This window comes from Equus asinus, chromosome 4, assembly GCF_041296235.1.
Source record: "Equus asinus isolate D_3611 breed Donkey chromosome 4, EquAss-T2T_v2, whole genome shotgun sequence".
NCBI classification, from domain to species: Eukaryota; Metazoa; Chordata; class Mammalia; order Perissodactyla; family Equidae; genus Equus; species Equus asinus.
In genome coordinates, this window is record NC_091793.1 from 107,310,321 (window position 1) to 107,334,764 (window position 24,444).

The 24,444-nt window shown below is 36.4% G+C and overlaps 2 protein-coding genes across 2 annotated transcripts in view; both read left to right on the forward strand.

The window, feature by feature from the left end:
* The window catches only part of LOC139045013 (spidroin-2-like), a 172,934-nt gene extending 159,546 nt beyond the window's left edge, over positions 1–13,388 (forward strand). The window contains exons 3-4 of the mRNA XM_070506614.1: positions 10,691–10,794; positions 11,106–13,388. Of these exons, the coding sequence (XP_070362715.1) occupies positions 10,691–10,745 (55 nt within the window). The 3' untranslated portion in view covers positions 10,746–10,794; positions 11,106–13,388. The remainder of the gene's footprint in view (positions 1–10,690; positions 10,795–11,105) is intronic.
* A 30-nt stretch (positions 13,389–13,418) lies between these two features.
* The window catches only part of B3GALT1 (beta-1,3-galactosyltransferase 1), a 315,156-nt gene continuing 304,130 nt past the window's right edge, over positions 13,419–24,444 (forward strand). The window contains exon 1 of the mRNA XM_070508050.1: positions 13,419–13,533. The gene's annotated coding sequence lies outside the window, so the exon portion shown is untranslated. The remainder of the gene's footprint in view (positions 13,534–24,444) is intronic.

Here is a 24,444-nt window from a genome sequence, read left to right on the forward strand (position 1 = left end):
TTTGAGTAAGCTGATTGAAAATAAACAACAAAAACACATTTTGAATGACAGAATAGAAAACACCAACATGTGAGTGGCATGTGGAAGATCTATTTATTATTTCAAGCAGAATTGATCTTTTATTATATTTTAGGTATTGTGCAAGTTGACCCAGAACGTTAAAATAGAATATAAACAAAATAGATCTTCAAAATAGGAAAATCTGCTTTGCAATAAAATAGCCCAGAGGTCCAAGATAATAGTATTCCTGCTATATGAAGAATTCCTTTACGATGGATAGATTTGACAAGCTCTTTAAAAGCATAGCTTAAGATACTATTTTTAGTACTATATTTATGCAAAGGAGTTTGCTTTGCCAATTCTAACTTCAACCTTCATCGACTGATCTCTTGTTCTCAATCCTTCGCAATCCTAAACACCACTACTCTTCACCACTCCAACTCTTTTAACAATTAAAATGGGCAAGGAAAAAAGAGAAAATATTGAAGGAAAATAGATTAGCAAGAGGGTTTTTCCCTAAAGGAAGAACAATTAGTTTGTTCTGTGCCCTTGAGTGGGTCAATTCTATCAGTTGTTAACTAGGAGACTAAACCAGGTGATTTATATCTAGAGTCCCTCCCAGATCTGCCATGCTGTGATACTAACCGAGGGCACTAAAATAAAAACTGTAAAGACAAAAAAAAGCAAATGATAATGTGGTACCAACTTTCCAAAATTGCTTCAAATATTCAAAAACAACTTTTTTTTTTTTTATCAAGAGTCACCTCTGTAGTATTTCAGATTGTGCACTCTTACATCCCACATATGCTACTTACTAGCTCTGGGATCTTGGGCAGGTCATTTAACCCCTATAAACCATATTTTCCTACTCTGTTAAATAACAATAACAATATTACTTACTATATAAGTAGGTGAGGATTAAATGAGGTGGTACAGACAAAAGTTTAGTACAACTAAGTGATCACTAATATTAGCATTTATTATTATTATCCAGATGTGTATTGGCAATGATTAATTTATTCTTCAATTACTTATTCAAAAATATTCATGTGTATTTTATGTCAAGCATTATGCTAAATACTGAGGATCCAGTAATTGCAGAACAATCTCTTCTGCTCTCTGTTAGTTACTATTTGATTATTTAAATGTGGATTATTATGTGTTTGTGGGAGAGCATATATTTTGTATGTATTAGCTTTTGTGTTAAAAAATATGTGTGACTGAGAAGGAAATGTAACAAGTCACAGATTCAAGTGTGTAACAAAACAACTTTCGTTTGTCTATTAGTAAGTGTAAATCAACTCTCTGGTCCTTTTTTGATTGGCAGGAGAAAATTTAATCTTGCCAGTTGAAAGTAACTTGGTCATCTCTTATTTCAAGCTTACTCACTTTTGATTTAATTCACAATTTTCCATCACCACTTTCTCCTACCCCTTCCTTGTTTTTCCTACTGAGTTTTTGTATATTATCCTAGAATCAGGATGTCTGATCTGTGGTTGCATCTCTGTCATCTGTGGTTTTGGTTGTCATTTGACTTCTGTCGTATAGGCGTTGATAACATGGAAGATGTTCTGTGGGACCATGGAATTCTGCCCCTGCAGACCTAGGCTCTTGTTTGGCTTTTACTGGCTTTGTGGTACTCTGGGACTTAGCAGCAGCTTCCGTCTGACCCCTAGCTAGAGCTACCCATCCTGCAAACTTTCTTCAGCTCTGGAATCCCCCCGCATCCAGTAAAGTAACACTTTAGGCTTAGTGATTCTCAACTCTTAACTATCTTTTGTTCCTCAGTCATGATCTTGAGAAATCTGTTGTTTTCTTCATACGTCTTGACAGCTGAAGGAAACTTGGGTAAGATAGGGGTCCTTCTCAGTCGCTCTCCTTCCCTAGATCTGCCTAGCTGACATTTCTACCCTCTGCAGCTAACTAGTTCGATGAAGGGTAACTGGTAAGATTATTTTCTTCTCAAATTCCAGAGTAGATATGGGATGAGTCACCAGTGCAAAAGTTATTAAATATTTTGTGGAGTTTCTGTCACCGAACTCTCCAGAGTTTCAACCCAAAAGTAGATTCAGAGAATATGGCCATTCATACTATTATAGGAGGTCAGAATTGGTCATCCCAAAATGTGTCTCTTTGGCTTGAGGATTATTTTGGGCTGGTGACTTTTAAAAACTGCAGATGTGGAAGAAGCTCTGAAAATCAGAATTTGCCTTTTGTAAGAGATATTTACATTTGTAAGGGAAATCTCCATCTGTAAAGGTATCTCTCTCTAGGTATCAGGAAGAAGGCCACATGACCTTATCTCTAGAAACTCTCATCAATGCAGAAGGCAAGGACTTAAATCTGCATAATAACTTTACTTTTGCTTACTGTGCTTTTCTGGTAATCTCCCATAACTGACCCTCCCCACCTCCAACATCCTCCTTTGTCTTTAGCTGAAGATGGTATTTAATATGAGAACCTCTGCCGTTTTGGTGAGTTGCTCAGTTTTCCTGAGTGTCTCCCATGTATATGTGTTATAAAGCTTTGTTTGATTTTCTTCTGGTATTCTGCCTCATGTCAATTTAATTTGTAGTGCATCCAGAAGGACCCAGAGAGTAGAGGATTTGTCTTCCTCCCCTACACTATCTATACTCATTTTGTTCTCCTTTCCCTATCTCTCTCTCTTTTCTAGTCCAGAAAGATTTTTATTTTTATCACCTCTCTGTTTTGTAGGAAAACTGTTCCTATGGCATCACTGATTTTTTTCCACCCTCTCTGTGGCCTAAACCCTTTGCTCCAAGTCCTCCAGGATTTGGCTCTTGACATTTAAGTCCAGGCTTTGGAATGTTTTTCCTCTCAAGCTGCTGGTGCTTGCAACTCAAAACCGTGGTCTTAAAGACTATTGTCTACATTTTTGACTTAAAAAGGTCAAATTAATTGCTCAATGACCAAAACTGTGATTCTTTTTTCTCTCTGAGGCAACCATACCCTGAAGCATAGAGAAAGTCCTCTCCGCTACTTAAATATAGTGGGAAAATAGAACTAAAAGAAACGGAAAAAATCAGCATTTAGTTTAATAGCAAAATACCCCACTACAGAAAGAAATACACAATTGAATAAAATGATAGGTGTGACTGTATATTTATCTATGTTTGCCTATCTTCACGCTAAAACAAAAACAAAACAATAAATGTGCCAGTTATATATCTTTATATTCTAACTTAAATAATGTTCTTCAATTAAAACACAATTAATGCTAAAATATTTTTGTTATAATAGAGCTGCACATGCTATCACTAAGTTTGTTTTTAAAAATCTTCTAACATGAGCATGCTGTCTTGGTCGAACCCTCCTAGTTGTAAACTGCATTGATTCATTTATTGAATGCCTACAATGTGCCAGGAACTAGGGATAACTAAGTACAAAAGAAAAATGGACATGTCTCTAATTAGCTAAATGCTGGGGATTCCTCAGTCACTGAGTAGATATCAAAAATCCTCAAGCTTACATTCCACATGGTATTATCTCCCAAACTCTACCTTTCCAAGAAGTTGAAAGCTACACCTGGAATCTTTACTTGTTCTGTCTGGTGTAAGATTTAACTAGGTATTTGGTATTTCCTTCTTCACCACTAGAGAGAACACTCTTTTAGATCCCCAAAAGAGTCAACTCAAGATATACAATTTTAAGACTGAGTTCTGTAAAAGCCTCTGTTAAGTGAAAAGCAGAAAGAAATGTATTTTTTAAATAACTAAAACATACTTCTCACCTAGTAGCTATCATTTCCCAAGAGGCAATTGGTTTTTAGAAGAGTAGAAACTGACTGTATTGGTTTAAACAACACAGATTGGTATGCAGTCATGTGCCACACAATGACGTTTTGGTCACTGACGGACTGCATATACAATGGTGGTCCTATAAGATTAGTATTGTATAGCTTAAGTGTGTAGTAGGCTGTACCATCTAGGTTTGTACAAGTACTGTAGGGGAGGAAGAAATTTTCTTCTACCCTTCTAGGTTCTTCTGGCTAGTCTAAGAATTAAATTGACATGAGACAGATTAACAGGAGAAAAACAATCAAAAGTTTAATAGCATGCGTACATGGAAGAAAGCCAGGAAAACTGACTTGGAAAACAAATGTTGTTTGGCCACACAGAAACAGAAGAACAGAGGGGAGCCCAACAAACAGGCTTTTCTAGGTTCTTCCCTGTCTGGCACCTAGTTCATATTATGCTAAGGTGATAGCTTTGTTCCTGAGACAGATTTTTTTAACTAAATTGTGGTAGGCAGTTAAGGGGGAGGTAGCAAGAAAAACTTTCTGAGTCTTTTGTTTCTTAAAAATAATCAACTAAAAATAATCCTCGTGTTAAAGAGACACATTTTGGAGTGGCAAATTTTGTTCCCTTAAGTACACTCTGTGATGTTTTCACAATGACAAAATCGGCTAATGATGCATTTCTCAGGACGTATCTCTGTCGTTAAGATATGCATGATTGTATTTCCTTTCTTCTTGGGTTTAAAATGGATACCACATCAGTCCATCTCTCCTTGCAGTTCTTTGCTAATAAAATAATCTCATACTCTAATTCTAATATTACTAAACTCAAATTAATAATATATCAAAATCTGAAGACATGAATGATATTTTACAGCTACACAGGAGAGCTTTCAAAGCTCCATTATGACTAGATTTTTTAAAAATAGTGACATTTATTTTGGGCCTTCTTTGTTCTTATACTACATGATCTGATGGGTACTCAGGAAGAATCAAAAATGATCATGAGATTGAAATAAATTAACTCTTTCAGGACACCAGAGCTTAATCTCTTAGATGCTAAATTTCTGCAAATGTGAAATTTGGAATATACATTTTCCACAACCTTTCAAGCCAGTGTTTCCTAGACTTGTATAATATGTAGAGTCTTTTTAAGGGGGAAAAAAAAAACAAGGGCAAAAATCTTCTCTTCGAACTCCTGTATAAAATCACTTTTATTGTAATATTACTTAATAATATGCAAACATAAAACCAGGCATAAATGCCTTATGCTTCTGCCTCTTACAAAACATAATTACAAATAAAATACAAATAGATCTACAAATCTGAGCAATTCAATTTCACAATATTGGTTTTTAATGTAACAGGAGAAGTTGTACGGAAATGAAATATCTGTACAGCATGTGAATATGGCATTGTCTTTCTATGTACAGATTCTTGTATCCAGCATGGCAGTAGTGTACTGCATGGCGACAATTCTCCTAAAATTTTGTTTGTGGAAGTGCTCTTTGTACGGGGTTATCATTGACGTTTTCCTGTCTCTATTCTTATTAATACTTCTTGGTGCCAAAATGATTGTATCTACAAACATGAACACTGGGTTCATATGGCAGTACTTGGTTATAAGGTAGTAGTCTAGAAGACCCAGAAATCACTTAGAGATTCTTTTTTTAATTATTAGGGGAAATCAAAACATGAATATAAAAAAATATGATTAAATGATAATTTTTTAAAAGCACCCTACCCTCAAGATCGTTACACAAATATGAAACAACTGTCAAAAATTTTATTTAACTCGGTTATTAATGAGGAAACTAATAAGATGTTGACTTGTACATACATAGTTGAGCCAGGAATGTTGAAATGAATCTACAAATAGATGCAAAACTAGCTTTTCCCCCTAGGGTTGGAGCTGGGAGAGAAATCAACTTTCTTTTTACCAGAAAGAATTTGTGTGTCTTTGGATAAGTATCCTTTTAACTGCTATCAGTTATCTATAATGTACAGCTTTGCAAAACAGCTCAAATTGCCCTCCATAGAATCAAATAACTCAGAAGTGTGTGCTAGATAATGCTTCCTTTTCACTGAAGAATCCAGTCTTCTTTTGGTCCATTTCAAAGCCTTTCACAATTTGTCTATCCATTATATTTAAGAGGAATATACAGACCCCATAGAACCTATCCATGGATATCTGGAAACCTTGAAGACCTCCTCGGCTCAGCTATCTCCCCTGAGAACTGATCTCTAGCCACAAATGGCTCCATATGAGACTTTAGTGTTAGAGGAATATGTAGCTCTCCCCTCAGATATAGACACCAAACAACTTATTTGGACAAGTTGAATGTCTTCTGAGGAAAGAACTGTGATAACAAATCCCATATCTTTTACGCATGAAAATTTTGCCCAAGGGCAGACAGCTAGATTGACAAGCCAAATCTTCAATAAGTATGGCAATTACTACATATCAGGTATTGCACTAAATATTTTACAAATATTATTTCATTAAATATCACAATAACCCTATAGGTACTTGCATTTTCTGGGTGAGAAAATTCTGCCTGAAGTAGCCACATGGTAAATATTAACGAAAATATTAAAGAAAAGATTATTGATTGAAAAACAGGGCAAAACCAAGTGTGTATGTGTCTAATGAGATATGCAGCTAATAATCAGGACAGTATCTTAAGGACTGGTTTAGGTGACACGTCATTGTCCCTAAGTTAGACACTCAATCAATATTTGTGGAACCCATCCTAGTGCCTCCCACCTCATCTGGGAAATTGAGTGTCCAACCTACATTTTTTTCATAGTCCAGTGTCACACATTTGTCACAGCACTTGCCAAATGGCATTAAATTATCTTTTTATGTGTTTTTTTCTCCTTACCTTCATTGTCTTAGCTATGAGTTAGTTTAGAGGGAGGGCTATGTTTTATTCATGTGTCTGTAGTGCCTTGCACAGTGACTGGCACATGCTAGAAGCTAAATATATACTTTGAACTTATCTAACGTGTGCATATGCAGTAAAGCTCATTCCTAAAATTAAACCTGTGGAAAAATTCAGTCCTAAGTCACTAGTTCCAAAGATTTTAGTTCCACTTTCAAACTGTTTCAGTGATGTTAGATAGATTTTAGTGTTTAATAGATTTAACAAGTTTGGAGCTGCTTAAAATTTGCTCTAAGGACCAATGGAGAGAGCTTATCTTATTATTGGATGCAAGCCTTCAGACTAAATGTCATGATGTGACATCTTTGAGAGTTAGTGGGGAAGAAAGCTGTAACAATGTAAAAACCATTAAAAATCTTCTAGAATTTTGCACCAAAATAATGTATCCAATGGATTGACATTGAGGAAGTCTTATGTGCCAGTACTTATGTGCCAGGGTTCTTCAAATCTCACAAATTCAATACCACATATTTCCTTAAAGTATTCCTTAAAATACCAGTAAATATCAAAAGATGACTAAGAAACTAAAAGCACAGGGAGCTGATATTCACATTGGCAGAAGGAAAGAATTGAAACCAAAACTATCTAAAATGGGGTTGGAAGAGTAAAAATTGGAGAAGTGGAAGGAAAGATTATATTAAAATGCTAGGAAATTGTTCCATTGTGTTAACCATTCTAATCATCAACTATTTGGTTAAAATAAAAATAAAACATGGGATTTTAAAAAATGTATTACTTGGTCAAAATATAAACATTTCTTAAATATTAAATATGTTAAACCTACACAAACAGGAACCATAATTCCTGAACAGCAATAGAGGATTTCTTCTGAATTTATCACTGACCAGAGTAGGAAAGTAATTAGAGTGTCATTCTACAGTTTGGATTGCAATCTGACAATGTTTTCTGTGGGTATATAGAATGGTTCTCATATTAACTCTCTAGAGAGAGTTATTTAGAGTCCCAGTTACTTTAGGGTTTAGTGGCCATTTTCTGTCCTGCCAGTTGAATGCAGCCCACACCCTAAGTTGTCTGGTCAGAGACTGGGAAGGTCAGTAGAGAACAGTAAGAGGTAATGTTGTGGATGTTTGGTTAATTAAATACAAGGCATTCAATATCCGTTATGGTCTTGGTTTAAAGTAAGCGGCTCATTCCAAAGCTAATTTTTTAACTACTCACTGTTTCTAGCATGTTTCCTCTTAGAGCGATCTTTAACAGATCATGTTGGTTTTCTTCTAGACAGTTTTACAAAATAAATAGTAGCCTAGTCTTCCTTAGAAGGCTTGGAAATTCAATCATTTGATTATATGGTTCGTGTTTTATTTTTTTGCTTTTTAATTATGATCTTTCATTTATTTAATCTTATAAATTTCTCCTCCCATTTTGGAAAGAATTTTGGACTAGAAAGCCATAAAAAGGAACAAAATGATTTTTGATACCAGTTAGGCCAAGGAAAATGTTCATGTGCTTTAAAAATTGGATTTCCCACAGAAGGACTTCATTTAAAAGTGTGTTTGAGGGGTTGATGGTGAGGAAGATATATTTACCTGAAAGCATTTTATAGAGGAATGCTGCTCTGTTCATGGTTATGCTTTGTTTGTATATCAAATACTGCACCTGTCACAAGCTTGGATTTATCATGAGTACGCAAAATGCTTGTTGTTGGGAGAGGCAGCAAATCCTTCACTGGCAGCGGAGTCACCAGAAGTAAATGCACCTGTCTTCCCAGCTGGGATCTGCTCATGGGAAAGAGGGTCATTTAACACCATGTTATCCTTGTGGACAGCTGTGTATATAAGCTGCCTTAGGGTGTAGAAGACCTAAATTTTGTTTAAAAAAACTTCAATGTCCAAATGAAATTTGACATGAAAAGTATTGTGATGTTTTGATTCAGTAGATTTAGAGAATATGTAGGCTTGATTTAATAGAAAAAACATTATCTGGTTTGCTTTGGTCTGATCACTCTAACAGATTTTAAAGACTCAGTGAATACCAACGTTTTCAGCTCAGACTGGCATGGGGTTTAGGATAAAATAGCTCATTCTGTTTTGATGCAAGCCCTTGGTTAAAACATGGGCCTTCTCTCAATGCTGCAGCCATAACTCGTTGTCCAGTTTAATTGTCTATTTTCCCCAACAGATTCCAAGCTCCATAATAGGGGTGGTTTTTGTTTTGCCAACTATTGTTTTCTCTAGCACATTGCCACTGTGTTAACTCTGGATATATTTGTGCTTAATGAAGCTTTGTTAAGTGGATGCACGAATAAAAGAATGAAGAATTGTTTTTCACTGTCCAGGAAGAAGGTAAAGATGCCATCTTAAAAACTTCCTGATTCAAAATAATTCCAAAACTGACAGGTCTCTTTGAGTCCCATTGTTTGTTTTTATTGAGGTATAATATACTTATAATAAAAGGTACATTTTGAAGGCATAGTTCCATAGAGTTTTTTCAAGTGTATGTACCCAGGTAACTACTATCCCCATCAAGATATAGAATTTTTCCATATTCCAGAAAGTTCCCTCTTGCCACTCTCCAGTTAATCCCTTGCAACACTGTTCTAATTATCACCATAGCCTTTTCTATGTTTTTTGCTTTTCTAGAACTTATATAAATGTAACCATAAAATATGTACTTTGTTGTGTCTGGATAATTTCACACTACTTTATGGTTTTTAGATTTATTCATATTGTTCTCATTGGCATTTAATTGGGTTAATGGGAGTCAAAAAATTACCCAGGTTAAAAATAATAAGATTAATAAGGAAGGACTGCATATTTAAAAAACTACTGAATGCCTCTGCTGGGAGGATTTGTTGGTCCCACTTTCTCCAATCTCCAACTATTTGCTCTTAAGAATTCCAAATATATATAGAATATGATTCTTAGAAATAGAGTTCAGAAACACTGTCCGACCAGTATCATGAGCCTCCATAGGCAGATTATTTGACAAACCAAACCCATAAAGAGGGGCACATTTTAGTGACACAGCCCAGACTTCCCGACTTCTCTGGGCCTTACACAGCAATACACCACTGGTTTCCCTTAACCTTGAGACAGTTTTGTTGGTAAACACCCTGTGCATAATAGGTTTCAGAGGTTAAGATGGATTTATCATGAGTACACAAGCTTGTGTACACAAGATCCAAAATTAGGTATTTCCACTAAAAGTCTTCTTTAAAATATATTTTCAATAGCGTATAACTCTAGGATGTAGAGGGAAGTGTTTGGGTAGGATTGCAAAGGAGGTTTGCAAAGAATCATAGTCAGTTCACAGGCAGTGGAAAGAGGCTTGCCAAGCAAAGCCTGTAGAAAACGGATTCATCGAATTAGAGTGGTCCGTGATCGACTGCCAAAGACAGCTTATTTTCTTTAGTAGTTCCAAAAAAGAATGCCTGAAACTTTGTGGTGAGGGAAGGCAATCCTATTGAACATGCAGGCAGAGCACCCTTTCTCACTGGCTCAGGTCAGTGTTATTATAGACTTGATGGGGTACTTAGAGTTCTGGGAGGGATTTTTAGGTCAGAAAAAAATTAGGCATAGGAGATTAGAGACCAAAATGTGTTCGTTTATTTTGTAGCAGAGTAAAGCAATAACACAGTTTTAGCGAAACCACTGACAGGACTGTTTAAGCCTACCAATTTTTGACTTCTCTTGCAAAATATTTGCTATTATTCAGACCAAAGAGTAAAATTGTAATTTAGGGAAAAGTAAGTAAATTGTGCAAAATAGTTAATATGACATTATAACAGGTAAAGAGTCCATTCATTCAAAGATGGATAAGGGGGGGTTCTAAGTGATTTAAAGAAAGAAAATTTCCTCTTCAAATTGTGTTCTTTAAATGCTGATTATTTTGTATGAAACAATTTGATGCGAGATACGTGGAAATTTCATGAAATGGCAAAAACAGAATCTGAACAACTTGAAACCGAGTTTTAATGTTAGCTGAAGCATCTCAAGAGGGTTATTTATATATTTTTCTTTTTCCTTAGACCCAGTAGAGACGCTTCAAGAACTGCTCAGTCCTGGAGTGGAGGAATTGTGTGAAGACGCAGACGCTTTACCCTGAGACGGGGGCAGAAGTTTTCGTTACAGGGTAAGAGCTGATTCCTGCTTTTGGTTTTGTAATCTTTGAAAATTAACGAAACTGTGAAGTAAAAATAGGCAGTATTATCAAAAGCATTAAGGGTGCTCTATATTTATTTATAGTTTCGTGGTAGTTCACGCTTTTTATCTTTCATGTGAAGATGTTTGGAAATAGTTCCCTGGCAAATATTCTTATGTTTGAAGTAGAATGATAGGTAGAAACAATGAGAATCGCAAAGCACCAATCTGGCCATTTTGGATTAAAATATCCTTAAGCACAGATACTCTCTGAAGATGGTTCTCCGCCCTTTTCTTCTTCAGCGCACATGGAAAGCACGGTATTCCCACAGTACACAGCAGAGGCTGAGCACAGCCAGAGACTCCTGGCACGGCTGCACAGCTCCAGAGCAGCTCCGGGGCCGAAAGGATCAAATCTCACTACATCTGTTTGGGGGAGCTCTGCGGGGAGCAATAGAAGCTTTCCTTTTTGAAAATCCTAAAATGTTCCCTGCTTTTTATGCATCTCCGTGATTGGAGTCTGGGTTTAGAGGAGCTTTTCTTAGGGAAAAAAAAAAAATGATACTTTGGGTCTTAAATTTTCATGTGAAGTTGATTTTACCTCAAGATTGAACAGTGTCCCTGATTTTATATCAAGAAACTTGAACTTAGACTGTTTTCCTCCTTCCCATCCATTAGCACAGTGACAAAGAAGCCCTCTGCTAGAGGATTCACGGAGGCATCTCAGTTCTGGCAGGACTCCTTGTTGTCCTTGGGCTCTGGGGAAGTTTCCATAAGACAAAATCTGCCACAAAGGTCACCAGGAGTCCCCATGGTCTGGGGTAATTGTATAGTTTAGGCCTTACCTCAATATTTGGTCTAGTCTAGGTAAGTCCTGTTTTTGTTATTATCTTAGTAATTATGCAAAAAATGATTGAGATTTTCACAGAGTCGAGGCCTACCTAAAACTCAGACTTCATATTACAAAATCATAGGTTTCAGGCTAATGGGACCTGAATACTCTCTAGTGTTTCCTCTGTGCCTTATTCCAAATTTGTTTCAGGTACCACCACAGTGACCACCCAAGAAGGCGAGATAACAGCTGAGCTGCCCAGCAGCATCACCATGAAAGACTAGCATAAAATACCCTTTGGCCACAATTCTAGAAGCAGTTTTAGCTTGCCAGGATTTTTTTCTTTTGTTTTGATTTGGTTTGATTTATAACCTCTGTGTCTTAGGTTTTTCTTTTGTTTTGTTTTTCATCAACAGACATTCTTTAGAGAATTTTAGAATTACTGAAAAATTAATTGCAAGCTACAAGTTCCTACATACTTCCCTCCCTCAAATGCACACAATTTCCCCCATTATTAACATCTTGTATTAGTGTCACGTGTTTGTTGTAATTGATGAACTAATATTGATACATTTTTATTAACTAAAGTCCATTATATAAAGGTTCACTCTTTGTATTGTACATTCTATGAGTTTTGAAAAATGTATAATGACATATTTCCATCCTTACTGTGTCGTGCAGAATAGTTTCACTGCCATGGAAATCCCATGTGCTCCTCTTTGTTTGCCCTTCGCTCTCTCGCTGAAACCCTGGTAACCTCTGATCTTTTTACTGCCTCCAGAGTTTTGCATTTTCAAGAATGTCATATAATTGAAATTGTATAGTATATAGTCTTTTCAGATTGGCTTCTTTCACTTAGCAATATGCTTTTAAACTTCCTCCATATCTTTTTGTGCCTGGACAGCTCATTTCTTTTTATTGCTAAATAATATTCCATTGTACAGATGTACCACAGTTTGTTTATTCATTTGCCTATTGAAGGACATCATGGTTGCTTCCAAGTGTGATAGTTATGAAAAAAGTTCTCTGCATACTGTTGTGGAACATAGTCCTGAACTCATTTTGGTATATTCCAAGGAATGTAATTACTAGATCATGTGGTAAGAATATGTTTAGTTTTATAAGAAACTGCCAAATTGTATTTTGAAGTGGCTGTACCACTTTTGCATTTCCACCAGTAATGAGTGAGCGCTCCTGTTGCTCCATAGCCTCTCCAGCATTTGCTGTTGTCAGTGTTTTGGATTTTAGCATTCCAACAGGTTTTCTCATTATCTTAGGGTTTTTTTTCTTTTTTTTTTGAGGAAGGTTAGCCCTGAGCTAACATCTGCTGCCAATCCTCCTCTTTTTGCTAAGGAAGACTGGCCTGAGCTCACATCTGTGCCCATCTTTCTCTACTTTATATGTGGGACGCCTGCCACAGCATAGCTTACCAAGCAGAGTGTAGGTCCACACTTGGATCTGAACCAGTGAACCCCGGGCTGCCAAAGCAGAACGTGCCAACTTAACCACTGCACCACTGGGCTAGCCCCAATCTTAGGTTTTTAATAAAATTAATTACAAAAGAGATTGTTACTGCCCAGAAGACTCTAGAAATACTCTAGAACGTAGCCACTAGAAATTTCTTCAGTATTTACTTGGTAATGACATTGATTAAGAATCTGAGGGCCAGCTGTGGTGGCCTAGTAGTTGCGTTCGGTGCACTCTGCTTCGGCAACACAGATTTGGTTCCTGAGTGTGGACCTACACCACTTGTCTTTCAGTGGTCATGCTGTGGCGGCACTCACATACAGAGAAAGGAATATTGGCAGTGGATGTTAGCTCAGGGCAAATCTTCCTCAGCAAAACAAAAAGAAGAGGAAGAAGAAGAATCTGAGCTTTCCCCTGGCAACATCCACTGTGGTAAGGCAAGTTTATGGGATAAGTGTGTGTGTGTACATAAGTGTGTATGTATGTATGTCTGTGTATACCTATTATTCTCTATTATAGGAAGAGGTTATAATAGGCAAAGGCTTTTCTAATAATACACCATTAAAGTGAAAACATGCAGAGTATATCAAAGATACTTTTGTTTGTTTCAAAAAAATGAAATATGCATGTTTTATAGATTCTGATATTAAAACAGGCCATGCTTGGTGTTATTTAAAGCTAGCTTTCATCATGAACAACAGTGTTATATATAAGCCACATCAAATTAGGCATTTCTAATTTTTGTATTCAGTTAAATTCAGCCATGCAGATATAGTCATAGGAAGAGATTCTTCACAATCCTCTCAAGTTATAGTAATTTTTCTGTATGCTTGGTCTATGTTTCTGCTTTGGATTTGATTGTATTATTTTGTAAATGTTTCTGATAAGATAAACTTTCATACTAGAGAGTTATTCTTCAGGATAAGGACTGCTCCTTTTATCTTTCTATCTTCAAAATATAGCATAATGTCCGTGTTAAAGAAAAGATTTTCATGGCAGTTGTTAAAGGCAGAAACGAAGACTTTATTCAAGAGGGACTAGTGAAATGGAGTTTTCCAGTAGGGAAGAGAGATTGGGCTCACCTCCAAATACAACAAGGATGAGTGGAGATTTACAGCCAAGGAGCTGAGTGGGGATCAGTGCATGGAAAATTACTGAGAGACTAGGGGATCCTTGCTAGACTGACTAAACAGGATTCTTGCCGAAGGCAGACCAGGTGATAAGATATGGAGGGTGGGGATGGGGAATGTGATCAGATGTCAAGGGAAGAGAATTTTTGATAAATTGACTCAGCAGGATTCCTTGTTAACACTAAATTAGGCAGGCCAGAGAGAACCCAAGGTCAGGGCCTGGTCAAGAAGAGAATTCAGAGGCTGACCCAGATAAAATAGACATGTTCTCAACTTTCTAAAAAACATGCATTGTAGTGGAGGGGAGTTGAGAGAGAGAGGAAAAGGAATTGTGTTGTATTAGTAGTCACATTAAATACGTATACGTATACAGATTTTTATAGAGAAGTAGAATGGTAAGAGGTGTGTTAGCATTGGATGTACCTTAAATCTAGGTTCCTAATTCATTGCTATCATGGTATATGGAAGACTGGTTTTTCAAACAGCAATGTGCATAAAAATTACCTTGAGTCTTTGTTTAATTTTCATTCTCTTAGACCCCACACCTAGATGTCTGAGTAATTGGAAGTGTCCATGATTGTTCACTTTTAACAAGCACCTAGATTATTCTATTACAAGTGACCTGTAGGCTGCACTTTAAAAAACATTGATCTGTACCATTTACAATTCTCCCTACAGTGTGGTTGATGTTAGAAAGTACCCCTGAGAACTGGGTGAGAGGGAGATCAGGCCCAAATATAGGAGCCAAGAGAATGTGCTAACAAGATTGAGTAACTTCATGGCCCCTTACAGTGGAGTGGTTGATGGAGGACTGCCTTAAGAGTCTGAAAATGAAAAAACAAGCTAATTGGAGAAATCAGCACAAAAATTGTGTCCAAGATTACAAAGTTTAAAAAAAGAATGAAATGCATATTTTGTAAAGAGAATATCTTCTAAAAAGAAAAAATATAATAAATCATATTAATATTCAATGAAATGTTTATTTCATAGGTATCAATTATGATATTTACAATTACAGGGAAATGATAAATATCCAAAAATTCCAAAAGTGGAGAAATGATTAAGTTAATCATCCCAAAAGACTATTATTTTCACTGTTTTGAAGAATGATGACATTTAGAAAGTGTCTAACGTGATGTTACATCACAAGAAAAGTGAGAATCCACAACTATATGTTTGATAGGCTGTTTCCACATAAAATATGTATGTACATGTGATGAAATTTCAGATATTTTGAATTCTAAAATTTTAGAAATAAATTTCTAAAATTCATGCATCACTTAACAATGGGGATATGTTCTTAGAAATGCGTCATTAGGCGATTTCATTGTGTGAACATCATAGAATGTACTGAAGGGGAACAAAATTTGCCATCCAAAAGTGTGTCTCTTTAACATAAGGATTATTTTGGGTTGATTACTTTTAAGAAACAATAGACTCAGGAAGTTTGTCTTGTTACCTCCCCCTTAACTGCCTAAAAGAATTCAGATAAAAAAAAAAACCTGTCTCAGGAAGTGAGCGATCTCCTTAGCATGGCATAAACTAGGTAGTAGACAGGGAGGATCCTAAAAAAGCCTGTTTGTTGGGCTCCCTTCTGTGTTCTTCTGTTTCTATGTTGCCAAACACTTGTTTTCCAAACATTTTCTCCCTTTCACCTACCTGTGAATTGCTTTCCTTCCCTTTGAGTCCATGACTCTCCCCACTCCCAAAATCTCCTCTTGTATTTAGCTGAGGATGGTATTTAAGATGGTATTTAAGATGAAATGGCTTTGGCCATTTTGGTGATTTACTCAGTTTTCCTGTGTTTCTCCCATGTATACATGTTATTAAACTTTTGTTTATTTTTCTCCTGTTAGTCTGTCTCATGTCAATTTAATTCTTAGACAAGCCAGAAGAACCTAGAAGGATAGAGGAAAATTTCTTCCTCCCCTACACTACTTACACAAACCCAGATGGTGTAGCCTACCACACACCTAGGCTATATGGTGCTAATCTTATAGGACCACCGTCGTATATGCAGTCCGTCATTGACCAAAATGTTGTTATGTGGTGCTTGGCTGTATTATATGGTACTTACAAAATCAAATACTAGAATCTGAAACCTAGATGAGATGAATCAATAATATCCAGAATCACAAGCTTTGGTCATGAATTTTTAATAGTTAAAAGTAAATAATTTTTAAGTCAAAAGATGTTTTGAGATTACTCTACTATTGAGCCCCAGGTAAATTATCTAAAGCAATGATACCCACATCTGGCTGATGATCAGAATCATTTGGGGGCTTTTTGAAAATATGGATTCCATAGAAACTAGATAAGTGATCCAATTCGTGCAGGTCTGAGTATAGGGTCCCTCAAATCTGAATTTTTCAAATGCTCTACTGGTAGCTTTATTGATTACCAAGGGTTTGCAGCCATTGCTGTGGGGAAAAAAATTTACGTCTCTAAGAATTTCTGCAATGATCAACATGTGACAAAATAAAAAGATACGACAAAATAATGTGAAATTCTAGAGTGTTTAATGTATATAACATAGTAAATAAAGTTGAAGTTCAGAGGAAGGGAAGAGTAGCATGAAGAGGATTATTTGTGAAGGCCTTCTAGAAGAAGAACATTTTAAGCATTAGTGGCAGAGGTAGGGTAATGCTGCAGAAACCCAAAGCTTCATATCGTCTTAACAACGTCATGTTAAGACAAGAAGTGGTGAGAAAATGAGACCTTGAGACACTTAGAGATGGCAGTGAAAGAGTGGTACAATTAAGGGATGCCAGTTTTCTCACCAGTCCGAAGTGTAAGCCCTACATTCCTTCCCTAGAGGCCCAGGTCCCTTCTCAGCCTTTTCTTCCCAAGTGTGATGCTGGCTTTGGGCAAAAGATGCCTTCTGGGAGAAGAGGCTTCTTGGCATTTTTGGATGGAAAGGCATGTGTATTCTATAAATCAGTGTTTTTTAAGATGAAGGGAAGGAAACTAAGGAAAGGCACATTTGAATATTTGTGGGAGGACGAAACATTTATTATTTATGTTTATTAAAAGGAATTAACACTTTTGAAAGGCAGAGACTCAATCACGGAATAAGTTGAACTTGAACCTTTACAAATAGGTTTGGTTTGCTTTCCAAGAACTTGAAAGGTGGAGGGGAGAGGCATTTCAGTGATGGGGACCACAGGTAACTGAATAAGTCAGCCAAGTGTCTTTCTTCTCTGGGCTCAATTTCTTCTTTAATATAAATGCTGTTATTTAAACCTGCGTTCCTCTAGATCATGTTGCCTAAACTGTCAGTAAATTAGTTTTATGCCACATATGACCTAGGAATAGGAGGTCAACAAATATTTCTTAAATGAAAAAAGCCAATGCTAGCTTGACTAGAGTTAATTGAGGAGTGGGTGTAGATGAGGTTGGATGTGATTGGTAGTCATACTGAGCTCGGCCTCAAGCCCCAGAATAAGGAATTTTGACTTGGCCTTATAGTGAAAGTCTCTGAGAAGGATGATGAGAAGATAAATGTAGGTTTTGGAGAAAATCAGCCAACAGTGAAGGAGATGGATTAAAGAGAGGGGGAACAGGAAATGAGATTAGCATGGTAATTAGCTAATTATCATGAGAGGAAACCTGGACTTGGTTGTTGGCAGTCAAAAGAAAAAGAAGGTAGTGGATAATAAAGGGAAGTTTTTTAGCTTAATTACAGTAATATTGATTAATCACCTGCTAAGTACCAGTCACTGTTCTAGGCCACTGGGACGTGAGTGAACAAACTAGAGCATATATTCTATCAAGGGAAAAAAAAAACATAAGGAGCAATAGCTAGTAAATAAAATAAATAATTTGTATAACATGTTGGAAGTTGAATATGTTGTAGAAAAATGCAAGTTTGAACAGAGTGTGGGGACTGGAATTGGCCACCCCAAGATATGGCTCTTTGGCATGATGATTATTTGAGGCTAGTTACTTTGCAGACGGGAAAGCAACTGAAAAGTAGAATTTACTTACCCTTTGTAAGAGACATTTACATTGTAAAGGAACTCTCCATCTATAAAGATATCTCCCTCTGTACCAGGAAGAAGGGCAGATGACCTTGTCTCTAGAAACTCTTAATCAATGCCAAAGGCAAGGACTTAAATCTGCATTTTGTTTACTGTACTTGTGCGGTAATCACCCATGATAGACTCCCCTTCCACCCCCAACATCCTCCTTTGTCTTTAGATATTTAAGTGGTGGTTTCGGCCATTTTGGCCAGTTGCTCAGCTTACCTGACCTCTCCCATGTATACATGTTATAAAGCTTCGTTTAATTTTCTCTTAATTTGCTATTCTGTCTCATGTGAATTTAATTCATTCTCTGGCCAGACGAACACACATTAGGTAGAGGAAAAGTCTTCCTCCCCTACAAGAGTAAAGCAAATCAAGGAGAAAAAGGGCAGCAGTTTGCAGTATTACATAGGATGGTCCAGGCGGGGGGTGGTGGAGGGGAAGTGCTCATTGAGAAGGAGCAAAGATTTGAGGAATGTGTAAGAGGGAGTCAGTAACCTGAAGGAAGAGCATTCCAGGGATCAGGAAAAGGAAGCGCAAAGACCCTAAAGTGGGAGTGTGCTTAGAGTATTCCAAGAACAGCCACATTTTGAATTTAAAATCTATCTCAAGCCAAAATGCTGGATTATACAAATCACCAACTACTGAAATGGAGGATTTTGCTACTGGAAAGAGTCTTCCTCTGCAGTTCTGCTTCAGGCCAGATGGGATTAAATTTCTAAAGGACAAAATAGATGGAAAGAAGAGTGAATTAAAGAGTCAGACTTGGGCCATGCCATGGTTAAAGTCAGTTAGAGAAAGTGAAGGAGATTGGAGAAGTCAGAGAAAAACCAGGATCCTGTCTGTCCTTAAAGCTGTAGAAAGAGGGTTTGGCTAAGAAAAAGAGGCTCCCAGGTGCCAAATGCAGCAAAACAATTAAGGAGAATAAAGATAGCAGAAACACAAAACCAGTGGGGTTGAGAGAAGAGGCAGTGGGGTCACAAAAGCCAGTGACGACCCTAGAGAGAACAGTTTCAGTTGACTGAGAGCATGGGATTACTAAGTACCCAACTGGTCATGTTCCCTATACAGACACAATGAAAAATCTGTACTGTTAGGAATTAGTAGTCTCCTAGACAAGGAGTCTATTAGTTTTCCACTATGCATTAAAGATATTTTAGTAACATTTTGAAATCTGTCTTTGCTAAAAAGTGTTGACAAGTTTGAAAGACGAAAATTAAATGTGTTGGGCTTCAAACTGAAGTAGTATGCACGCGACTTCTCATCCCCTTTGCTCTCCTCGTCTGCTCTGATTTCATAACAAGGCGTAGAATTGACATGTTGAAGAACTGAGGTCCCCACATGCGTTGGTGGGGTGATGTTGCAGTACTGCTCAATTTGCAGAAAGCCTCGGGCCTGAAGAGTGGTTTTTTTCAGGTCATCACCAAAGCTTGTATTTTATTAATGCCTCGAGCATTTTTTTGTTAGGACACGTTGATGTTCTGGTTTCAAAAAGATAGCAGAAATACATGGTTATCATAGCATTAAGAGTGGAGCCTGCCAATATTTGATAGTCTCTTCAATTGCTCCCCTACTGGATATTTTTAACAAGTTTGTAAGAATTAAAACATAGCAATAAGTAATAACTCAATATACTTCTGTCAGAATGTTAATAAAAAGGTATAGAGAAGTCAAGAATTTATAAAATTGGTACAGTCAGCTGTGGTGTCTGCTCTCTCTGCTATGACCTAGAATTCATTTTTTGAAATATCTTTTTATGTTATGTAGCGAGCCTACTAGAAAAAGTGCTTTGAAAGCAGTGGGAGATTGGACATTTAAAGAACGGAAAAAATCTTAATATAAGAAAAGCGATGGGCTTGTTCCTCTGAGAAACCAATTGGGAGAGTGTGTTAAAGTAGATGTGATAGATGGCGGAAGTTATTTGGAATTTCAGGACCCGTTGTGAGGAACTTTCTGAAGGAGATCAGATTCACATTTAAGGCCAAGACTTTGCCCCTTATTCTCTTTTTTCCTCTTCCTTCCAGATTCCCATCATCCTGCCCCTATTAAAACTTGCCCCCAGGAAAGGATTCATTGTCCCTCTTTTAACTTCACATGAATTTAAATCACTATGATACTTCTCCCAAGTGTATTCACATCTTAAACAGGAAAGGAAGGTTGTGTCTCCATTTAAAATAATTACAAAACAACCTGCTCAGTTTGTTTGTAAGACCTGGGGAATTTATGGGTGGTTTTCTGACTTGGTGGTTACACTTTTACAGTAGTCCCCCCTTATCCATGGGAGATATGTTCCAAGACCCCCAGTGGATGCCTGAAGCCACAGATAGTACCAAACCCTATATATACTATGTTTTTTTCTATACGTACACACCTATGATAAACTTTAATTTTGAAATTAGGCACAGTAAGAGATTAACAACAATAACTAATAATAAAATAGAATAATTATAACAGTATACTGTAATAAAAGTCACCATAGATCTTAGCAACCTCAGCACACAGTTTTTTTCCTTTACTTATTAAGTGAAGAACTTTCACCTTTTCACTTTAAGGAAGCACTTTACCACTTCTCTTTAGCATATCTGAATTGCCAGCATTGCTACTCTTGTGCTTTGGGGCCATTATTAAGTAAAATAAAGGTTACTTGAACACAAACACTGCAATAGCTGTATGGTCAATCTGATAACCGAGACGGCTACTAAGTCACTAATGGGTGGGTAGTGTACACAGTGAGGATATGCTGGACATAGGGATGATACATGGACATAGGCAGGATGAAGCAGGACTGCACAAGATTTCATCATGCTACTCAGAACAATGTGCAGTGTAAAACATGAATTGTTTATTTCTGGAATTTTCCGTTTAATATTTTTGTACTATGGTTGACCACGGGTAGGTGAAACTATGGAAAATAAAACCATGGATAATGGGGGACTACTTTATATTTATTTTTGGCATCCGTTTTATATTAAAGGAAATGTGTAGTTCCCATAATAGTAACGTGATGATATTTTTGTTGCTTTTCATTTACCTGCCTTTTTCTTTCTCTACTCCACAATTAATCTGGTTAAATTTGTTAACAAAGGAAAAATTCTAACTGTATTAATTGTGTGTGCTTTTACTAGTTACTATTTGATACTTCATCATTATATTTCAAATGAGAAAAATTTTAAAATAAAATCTAGACTTTATATTCTGTGATAAAAATCGCCACTTTTTCCTTGAAGACATTGTCTCAGAAGTTTTTTTTCCTGAGGAAGATTCACCCTGAGCTAACATCTGTTGCCAATCTTCTTCTACTTTGTATGTGAGTCACCACCACAACACATCTGCTAATGAGTGGTGTAGGTCTGTACCTGGGAACTGAACCCAAGGTGCTGCCAAAGTGGAGCATGCCAGTCTTAACCACTAGGCCACAGGGCCAGCTCCAAGAAATGGTTTTTTAAAAGGTAGTGCTATTGGTTTCATTTTTTGGAAGGGGAAAGCATCAGTTAGAGTAGTAAGATAGTAATCTAGTATATTTGGCATTATGGAACTCAAGGATTTAGCAGTAAAAAGAAGCCTTTGCTAAAGAAAAAATTGACATATTTTGTTAAGAGGAAGAGAGTTGAATTGCTATATTTGACTGGAAATCTGCAACACTAGAAGTAGTTACTTAGAAATAAAAGCTTTTCTAAAACTTTTTATTTGAATTAGTCATTGTAATTGCATAAATAACAGAATTTTTTATTTTTATAAGCACAGAAGTATGCAGGTTTTTCTAAATCTTCAATATCCAAAAATACCTAAGACATATGCTTTATAGAAACAGAATAAGAAAGAAAATAACATTTTATCAAAGTATCTCAAAGTTCTACATTAAAGAATGAAGGAAATTATGTTTTCCCTTCCCCAGCAAAGAGCAGCAAATGAACAATTTAGATGAAAGAAATAAGCAAACCAAGTAAGAATGTGTGGCTGGGCTGGAACCTGGAAATCCTATAATTAAATTAAATTGATTGTTCTGGTATTTCAGTAGTTTAAGTAAAATCTTGGGGATGAGGGATAGGGGTTAAGGAGTCTATGTGTGTGTGTGACAGAGAGAGAGAGGGAGAGAGAGAAACAGTCCAAGAGACGGACACTGAGAACAAGCTCAGAAGGAAGACTTCAAGTTCCAAGCAGAGGGAGATTTTTGATTATCTTTCAAGTTTACGATTTGACACTAGCGATGGCCTTTGTTGCTTTGGAAACATCATTTCACCTTCCTGCATCTGAATTTTTCTGAGAAAAACATCTCCTTAATGTCACAATAGCCTCACAGAAACAATTTAATAGTTCCTGCTAAAAGCCTGTAAGAACTCTCAGGATAGGAGATGCAGTTTTGCAAAGGCATTCTCAGCCTCTGTCGATCTTAATTTAGCAGATTGAGAACATGATGGGTTTATTTACCAAACCATCAGTGGTAGAGAATAAGAGGCAAGAATAATTCTTTCAAAATTGTTAAAATGCTAGTTAAATAATGACCAGAAAATTACAAGTTGACCTTCTTCAGTGTGGCACTTCTAAAATATGGCTTCTAAACGCCCAGTTTTATTTTACCACTTTAAATGATAACTAATCAGGAAAAAAACCCATGGGGTGCCATTGATATGATCTTCGGAGAAAATTTTCTTCCCTATATATTTGTTTTATGAGTCTGGGGTCCTCTCTCGATTTGACCATATCTGGATGATCTGGCTATATCTGTCACTTATAAGAACTGCAAGCAACTAAGAAACTCTGTGCCACACTAGGACCCCAGGCAGAACTTCACTTAGGCAAGAAAAAAAATGCCCATATTGTGCTTGTTATAAAGATAAGAGTGTTTTCCCATAGCTACATTTTTTGTGAGCATCAGTCATTCTTGAACACATTGCTATTACATAAATCTAAAGATGGATAAGCTGACCATCTCTTGGCTAATGTTATTGGAATTTTTAATTCACTTGCTGATTCTACCGTATTCCTGGGTTGAAGGAAGAAAACTCTTTTGAAGAATGATTTATAGGAAGATATTGATCCCAATGAGATATTTATAGGCTCTTTAATAATAGTTGATTGTTTGAACCACAATCATTTACTGATAGGTCTGTCATACAATCTAAGATGGTGAAACTATTAACTATCAATTGAATAATTAGATTATTTCATTGGTTTGCTGCTAAATTCCTAAACTAGAATAATAAGATACCCTTTGAAAATTGACATGTAAGGAACCACTGAGGTAAACAACTTCATGCTATTTTAATGAATTGAAGTGCAGCAACCATAAAATTATTGCCCTTTTAACTAACTTTATAAGATATTGTGTAGTGGAAGCAAACGAAAATGAGCCTTGAATTTACAAAACTGCAAAACTCAGGGCCAGCCCCATGGCTGAGTGGTGAAGTTTGCACGTTCTGTTTGATCGGCCCAGGGTTTTGACAGTTCGGATCCTGGGCACAGACTTAGCACTGCTCATGAAGCCATGCTGAGGTGGTGTCCCACGTAGCACAACCAGAAGGACCTCCAGCTAGAATATACAACTATGTACTGGGGGGCTTTGGGAGAAAAGAAAAAAAAAATGAAGATTGGCAACAGATGTTAGCTCAGGTTCCAATCTTAAAAAAAAAAGACAACTCCTTAAAGTGGATTTTTTGAACTAATTTGTTTTTCCCTTTTGACAATGTATCTGTTAAATGGTAACTAAAAGCAAATAGAAAAAGTTTATTAACTCAAAATTCAAAAATATTTATATTACTATCACTTTATATTGTAATAAGATTGTAATGTTTTTGTCATACTAATATATAAGATATGCAATAACTATATCTAGTTTTCAAATCTCAACCTTTCAGGTTTTTACACTTACACTTTTAAATATGTTTTAAAGTTTTTTCTGATTTTAACTTCAAGTTCAAACTTCAAAGAGCAATCAACCAAAATGAAAAACACCAATACGTTTTAGTTACAAAACAAAACCAATGTTTTAAATGTTATGCAACAGTTTATAATTGCCTCTTAGTTGTAATGTAAATATGAAATCAATTAGATCTCTTCCAAGTTTGGAAACCTTTTTGCCCGTTAAGACAGCTCTCAGAAATATTTATTCACTCATCTGTAGCAGCAAAAAGAATATCAATGAGGTTGAGCCACCACTGGGCTGCTTTTGCAGTAATTAAATATCTTGG